At 32.0% G+C, this 8,140-nt stretch overlaps 1 protein-coding gene across 1 annotated transcript; it reads right to left on the reverse strand.

Annotated features, from left to right (window-relative positions):
- Window positions 1–5,322: 5,322 nt before the first annotated feature.
- Window positions 5,323–6,143, reverse strand: LOC130451909 (proteasome subunit beta type-5-like). Its single transcript, XM_056791262.1, has 4 exons — window positions 6,012–6,143; window positions 5,760–5,958; window positions 5,514–5,707; window positions 5,323–5,460 (listed from the first exon to the last, which is right to left on the reverse strand). The coding sequence occupies exons 1-4, from the start codon at window positions 6,141–6,143 to the stop codon at window positions 5,323–5,325; spliced, it is 663 nt and encodes a 220-aa protein (XP_056647240.1).
- Window positions 6,144–8,140: the final 1,997 nt, after the last annotated feature.

The raw sequence follows: 8,140 nt of genomic DNA on the forward strand, positions 1-8,140 counted from the left end.
TTGGCGTTTGGCCGGTAGAGGTCTCTAATATCCACAGAATCGTATTTAATTTGGCATTTTGCTAGCGAGAGGCGCTAGTGTTTATGGAACCGTGTTAAGTTTGGCGTTTGGCCGGCAGGGAGAGCTATTGTCTATGAAACCGTGTTTAGTTTGGCGTCTGGCCGGCTGGGGGCGCTAGTGTGTATAGAAATTAAACACAAATAGAATTTTTATTTAATTCAACTTGCGGCCGCTAAGTTTTGTTAAGACTGGTATAAGGGTCCTATTTACCCTTTCCACTTCTCCATTACCTCGTGGGACTTCACAAGTTGTTAACACATGTTTAATATTTTCTTCTCGACAATATGATTCGAATTTTTCAGAACGGAACACGGATCCTCTGTCAGATATTATCCTTGACGGGTACGTTTAAAATATTTTTTATTTTTTATTAAGAACTGATATATTTCTGTACCTGCTTGCATAAGCTAATTACCAATGATATTTTAACAAAATTGTAATTATTATATTTGTTGCGGATAGAGTTCAATATTTTATTTCTATGAACAAAAATGTTTTATTTTCAATTATTTTATTATTCTTATTGATATTTTTATATGACTATAACTATTATATTAGTTGCTAATGAAGTTCAATATTTTATTTTTAGGAACCGAAATATTTTTTTTATTATTCTATTTTTATTGATCTAATTATATTTCTATAATTTTTATATTAGTTACGGATAAAATTCAATATTTTATTTTAATCAACCAAAATGTTTTTTTTTACTATTTCATTATTGTTACATGATTCTACTTTTTTTCATATTAGAATATATGTATTATCTAAACCAAATAAATAGCTAAATAATAAAGTTAATTTAACGAGATTCTGTTTTGTTAATCGTTAATCGTTTAATTATTTTATTTATTTTAATACTACTAATTTCATTATCACGGAGCATTATTTAAAGCATTACTATACAGTTATTTTCAAATTCAAGCGAATACCCTCTATAATCAGCGCCAACTATTTACCCATCAAAAATCAGCTCACATTTTTTAACCCAGAGACGTTACTCCTCTACACTTGAATGTTATCGTTGTATTTCCCAATCTGCACAATAGTCTTTTCTCTATGAATGTTGTTAGTCTGGTAGCTTCGAATCGAAATGGTCTTTCTTCATTTATTTCAGTTGCTGTCTCATTTTTACACGTTTTTTGTAAACTTGTGGTTTGACAGTAAACCTCAATGTTGTCAAATATTTATTTATAAATCGTAATATAATTAAAATCATTATGATCTGGCTTCAGTTCTCACTAAATTTGGTTAATGGGCAATATTTTCCACAATTAATCTAAACAAAAATAATTTCAAGACCAAGAAAATAATTTTTTTTTCGGGCAAAAAGTTATGTTAAATTTGGAGCTATTAAACCGGGTACTTCTTGGCAGTGTTTAGACTCAACATCTGAAAGGTATTTATTGTCTGATGGAAAAATGTTGTTAATGCATACTTATTGCTGATTTTGTAATAAACATCAGTCTGAAAGATATGCTTCATCCAATTTTCATAAATTTAATTATTTTACTCACCTGAAACTTTCAAGTGCTTCTGAAAGTGTGAATAACTCTTTTAACCAAACAGAAGAATGTTCTTATAATGTCATTGTTATTTAGGTTCCAAAAAAACTTTGCAGGAAATCTCAGCAGTTCTGTTTTCAATACACCCTAGAGGCCAAAAAAAATATGAGTATTCTGAAAAATACAGTGTCTCTTCAAAGAAAAAATATTAAGCCACTCCATCAACCTGATCTAAAGTAAATTCCTCAAAATCTCTGGTATCAGTTTTAAAAGAAAAATCTTTGATTATTGAAAATGCCGAAAAAACCTTGTTGGTAAGTTCTTTGAGTAACAATTTTCTCATAAATAGTAGATTTTCTATAAACCGATTATCAAGAAATGTATTTTAATAACTATTTTGCTTCATTTTGAAAAGAATGCTGAAAGCAAGAAGTAAAGGATTCTCGAGTTAAGGATATTTTGCTGTAATATTAACTTATGCATTGCTAAAGCAAAGAAGCTTTAAATGCTCTAAAACCAAAAGAATTTTGTGACAGGGAAATTGTATACAATTTGATTTGGGATGAAATTGCAATAATAAGACGAATTGAATGAAGGAAAAAAATTTACAGGATATGTCGACATTGGAACAAATGTTAAAACTGATGAATTACCAGAAGCAAGGGACCTGTTGGGTAATTCTTTTTACAAGGACTTTGTGGTAGTGAAAAGGCTAATTTAATAAGAGAATGCGTCGAATTTATTCATGAAATTAGGGACAGATTTTTCAAATTTAAATTCATCATTCATCTGCCATTTGTACAGGTTTAAAAAACTAGCTGACGTTTTATCGCTGGGGTGGAAGTATTTAATAAAACGTACAAAGTAAATGATACGTCTCAACCCTTTTCACTGAATGCGAAATGAATGAATTACTTGTAATTTGCCATCATGTCGATCGGAGCTGCAACATTTATTGCGAACGAAATATATTGCTTGTATGTGGAGAAACGCTCACAATCGTATTCCTACGGAAATGTCACCACTAGAAATGGATGGAGAAATGTGGATGGAAAATTGGAGCCAACTTGGTTTCTAGGAAACCAACTTCCTGAGGCGTACGAAGACATCGTTATAACACCTGACATTTTAGGAGATACTTTAGATTCAGGTACGTTCTCTTTTCCATATTATACTATCACATCATAAATATAACATTATAATGTATCATAACCATTCTTAGTTACAGAATCACGAAATGACGAGGACGTCCTGGAAGTTGAAGTGGAAACAAACTTCAAAGATGAGTCTAAATGAGATGAAGACTAAAATATGTATTTCAAATTTCAATGTTTTGTAATTTATTATAAAGTGTAATGATCTATTTTTAATTTTATATTAATAAATTATCCAATTTCTGTACGTAAATGCGGATATATTATTTCTAAATTTCCATCAAAATGGTCAGACTAGCGATATCCGTCCATATAATTGTCAGATTATTATTCAGGAGGACTATGACATCAACTTGACCCTCCTGCATAAAAATCTGACACGCTGGAGTATGTCAAGGTTACCTTTTTTACATATACAAAAATATATTATGAGTTTGTGTCATCATTTTTTTCAACCGCTCGTTACGGCCAGCCCCCCTGAATTAATCGCCAGATTAATATCTAATAGTTACCAGAAACATAATACATGGTAGAGGTACATTAAAGGATGCAAGGATTCTCCCTATATAATTTTCTGATACTCTCGAGACATTTCAAAAATCCCCGCCACTCATGTCTATCAAATAGACATATAAACGTGTTAATTTCCGTGAGATAACGAATCTAAAAATCAAATATCTCTTGAATTTAGATCAATACTTAAGCAGGTATCAATTAATCCGTAACATTAGGTGCTAATTAAATACTTTATTTTATTTTTATGCTGATGACCTTATAAAAGCTGATATTACGAATATTAATACCTAAATGCAAGAAGAGTTTTTTCAACTACAAATTCTCTTTTTTAGTGCATGCTTCTTGGTTGTTCAACATAGAGTCTTGCAAAAATAAAATTAAAAAGATATCCAACGACGCATTTTTAGTCTAACGAATCTTTATTATTTTTTCTAAACTTTATAATCCTACATGAATCGATTATAAATACCTTAATACACGTTTTAAATGATTAAAGACCTTATCTATAGCTTGATTTTGAAACCTACTGTAAAAATTAACAGCAAAACATACTCGTATATCCAATCTGGTTCCCAACATCAAGCATGTTAATAAAGCCACAACCATTTGTTTATTTAAAATTTCCAATAAGCTTGTGCCATTTATAAAATATATAAAATTTTATATCACACAAATTCTCTACTTTACACAAACAGCAGCTTTTCATCATTATTTATTGTTTTAGCAAATTCAAATAATATTTTCCTATCTGACATTTCCAGTTTTTTAACACTTGGTACATATAAAACATTTACATTAATATAACTTATTTTTTCAATTCCTAAATTACTAATTGCTACTATGTTTCGGACTCCCATGGCTAACAAAAATCATTATTTATTGTTTTAGCAATTTCAAATAATATTTCCCTATCTGACATTTCCAGTTTTTTAACACTTGGTACATATAAAACATTTACATTAGTATAACTTATTTTTTCAATTCCTAAATTACTAATTGCTACTATGTTTCGGACTCCCATGGCTAACAAAAATCATTATTTTTAGCAACAGCAATATGTATGAGTTTTTTTATTATTATGAATCTTGAAAAGAAAATCCTTTGTGGTTACCCATATGGGTTTAACACACCAAAGCAATGCAAAACAACATAAGAAGTTTGGAGCTAAATCATCTCAGAGTTCCTAAAGTATCTTGAAGTGCCCTTTGCCCGTTAGTGTCTTATTACCTGCCACTCATTCTATTTTGAGATATTGATATTTATAGTGATTTAGTAAGAACCATTTTCATGAATTGTAACGAAGTTTTAGCCAGCTATATTATGAGCGGTTGCTTATTGGGAACGTGGTAATGAAACACCAAAGTGGATTTTCAGTGGTTTTGATTTGTATTAATTCTTGTAAAATTTTTAAATATCATTTACAATAATTATTACAATTCAGAACCACCGAAAATCTTAATCTAATTATTCCCCAGACGATGAATACATAAGTATTCGAAAGTATTAAAGTTATTTCCCGTGGAAATTAAACATATTTTCCGAACTTGTGAATCGTCTGGGACTGAAATTATGGTTAAATACAAGAAATATGTACAAATGTTTAATAATATTTTTTTTTACTTACAATAATTAATTAAGAGTAGTTTTTAATTGGCTAGATGTTGTAGTGAGCGATGTTCAATAATGATTGGTTAATTTATGGATAACATTAAGTTGAAATTTATGGGGTAGGTGAGGTTAGTTGGTTGTTAATAGCGTTTATTTTTATAGATGTTCATTAGCCACTCATGTCTATCATGAAGAACTCAATATGCATTATTAATCTACCAAGGTTTTGACAACTAAAAAAAATTACAAAAAAGTCTATTTCTTGAAACTACATATATTGCCCCAAATGATGAATTCATCAATATAGACACTGATGTAAATCATCTATAAATATCTATAACAAATTCTATAAGAGGTTTAATTTTAGAAACAACATATATTGCCCAAAAGGATTAATGCATTAATAAGAAAACTGACTTAAATAACCTTAGTGTATTTTATTTGAAACATTTTTCAAATACAAATTACATAAAATTAGATCAAGCACTTATAAAATTTATATCCCACTTATAACCTGAATCCAATACACCGAAAGCATAAATTGAACCAGAGCCAATGCTAAATACTTCTCCTGCTGTTCGAAGGCCTTCTGAATCTACATAATAGAGTTGAGGGCCCTGAAAAACTCATTTCCATAAATGTACCTTTGTAAGAAAGATCATTTTCATACCTTTGTATCCCAACCAGCTAACATCATTCCCATAGACAATCCCATTCCCTTATAATTGTAGACCATATTTGCCAATAATTTGGAAGCAGCAGCTACAGATATACGTTCTCTATTCCTAAGATCATATATTCTGCATTGTTTTGCAAGATCCCTATCCCAATATACACAGTCTCCTGCACCCCCAGCTAATGTTCCTAGAAAAATACAAAATTAATGTGATTTATGATTTTTGAGTACTACAATTACCTAATAAAAAATCATTTATCTGAACAATCTTCTTCATAGTTTGGGAGCCAATAAATTGTCCTCCTGTAGCTCTGGAGTCTACTGCAAGAACTACTCTTCCTTCATACTTGAATCCCAAGGTAGTTGTACCATGATCAAAATTCATTTTCAATTCACGTCCCGTTTCATCTTTCGTGAGTATCGTAAAACTATTTGCAGGCTAAAATTAAATAATGCTGGATATAATCTAAATATTATTCAAATGGCTCTTACATCACTTAACGGTGGTACTTGCAAACTCATGTTACAGTTGAAATTGGTAAAAAATTGGTGCAAATCATTTTTATACAAGGAATTTTCAAAGGTAATGTTATCCGATAAACCACAAATTTCGGTTAGAGTCATTTTTAATATAATTGCGCAACGTATTGTTATAAAGTTTTTAGCTGCAGAAGGTGTAAAACCGGCCGAAATCTTGAGAAGATTGACTGTACAGTTCGGGGAAAAGACGCGGTCGCGAGCTAGAGTGTTTGCTTGGCATAAACAGTTCGTGGAGGGCCGTGAACGTGTTGAAAATGAGAGCCATGACCGCAGACCCCGCACCAGCATTACAGCGGGCAACATCGACAGTGTTCGTCAACTTGTTGAAGGTGATAGGCGTCTAACAACTTCGGATATTGCAATTGCGATATGCAAGACTTGCATATCGCCGCAAAAGACGACACCTTCCAATGAGAAAAGTGATTCTCCTCCATGACAATGCTCGCCCCCATACGGCAGCCCTGACAGTACAAAAATTGGAGCAACTGGGTTGGGAGACACTGGAACACCCTCCATACAGTCCAGACCTGTCTCCCTGCGACTTCCATGTCTTTGGTCCTCTCAAGGAAGCTTTGGGAGGGCAAAAATTCCACAGCGATAATGAGCTTGAAGCATATGTGCGCAATTGGCTACAAACACGACCTGACTCTTTTTACCTGGAAGGAATTAAAAAATTACCTATACGCTGGGAAAAATGTGTTTCTAAATCAGGAGATTATGTAGAAAAATAAACTATGATTGTTTGTGCGTTTAAAATCAAAATAAATATTTTAAAAAATAAGTCTTGTTTATATTTGATTCACCCTCGTATGTTTTATTTATTATTTTTTATGTTTTTTTATTATTAGCGTAACGTTTAGAAGATAATGAATTATTTAAAAAGTACGTAGTAACTAAGCAACTATCTATATAACTTGGCATTTATCTTTCAATTATGTTCGATTATGAGATTGTTTCGTAACGCCACACGTGGGTTTGTGAGACCTATGCGGGAAATTTTATGAGTGTGTTGGTGAGACTGTGTCATCTGTTCACATCTCGCTGTCATGTAAATTCAATCTTGTATGCTAGTGAAAGACACATTCTACCGTTTAACTAAATTTGAAACATCAAATAATATAATATAGGGTTAATATATTTCCTCTGTAGAAAGGTCAAAATTTATCAAATTTATTAACTTTTGTCTGTGCAGATGGACAAGCAAATATTTTGGACTACGAACCCAAACTTTTCCTCCGATATACAGAGACTGCTCTCACAGGAAAGTGAGAATGAAGAGGATCAAGACCCTTGTGACAGTGGAGAAGAGAATTAACAAGTGAACCTGCTGAGGTCATACTACGAGATTCCCCACGTCCAGGTACGAGTACTCAAACTGATCCAGGTCTTTCTCATGAACATCTAAGCCATTCTTTTTCGGAGTCTGAAGATGATTCAGATTTCTCACCAAATCTTAGTTAGTTAGAAGGCGCGAGTGACTGTAACGAATCTGATTCCACTCGAGCTCAAGTGGTTCCTCCAGCATGTGATTCCAAGCATGCCAAGAGTGGAATGAAATGGACTTAAAAAGAACCTAGAAGGGTGGGAAGGCCACCATTTTATAATGTTTTGGAATGTAAGCTACCAGGGTTTACTCAATATGCATCGAGAAAGTTGAGAAATTCTCCATCAGAGCTCGATGTTTGGTGTCTGTCATTCGATTCAGACATGATGGAAGAAATTAGAAAATTTACTAATCTACATTATCAGCAAACAAGGAACATAATTGGAGTGGCAAATATTAGAAATTATTAAAACGGAAAATGAACTGCGTACATTTCTTGGAGTTTTGCTGATTACATCAATTTACAAATCGAATAAAGAAGATACAAAATCTTTATTTGGTACTAGTTGAAAAGCAAGAAAACAGTTTCTCATAGCCTCAGCTATTTCTGAAATATTTCATAAATTCCTGAAAAACAGTCGAGTTGTTTATAAAGTTAGTGATCGATGTACCATCGATGAAACATTGCTTTCGTTTCGAGGGTGTGTTAAGTTAAATAATAAATTAAATATATACATGCCCAAGTTTTTGTTTTTGA

Source organism: Diorhabda sublineata, chromosome Y (assembly GCF_026230105.1).
Source record: "Diorhabda sublineata isolate icDioSubl1.1 chromosome Y, icDioSubl1.1, whole genome shotgun sequence".
In the NCBI taxonomy this organism is placed as follows: Eukaryota; Metazoa; Arthropoda; class Insecta; order Coleoptera; family Chrysomelidae; genus Diorhabda; species Diorhabda sublineata.

Coding starts and splice junctions, on each gene's coding strand:
- LOC130451909 (XM_056791262.1), bottom strand. CDS start 6,143: ATGACTCTAACCGAAATTTGTGGTTTATCGGATAACATTACCTTTGAA. Junction 5,708..5,759: donor GATAAATGATTTTTTATTAG/GTAATTGTAGTA, acceptor GTATTTTTCTAG/GAACATTAGCTGGGGGTGCA. Junction 5,461..5,513: donor TAGCTGGTTGGGATACAAAG/GTATGAAAATGA, acceptor TGAGTTTTTCAG/GGCCCTCAACTCTATTATGT.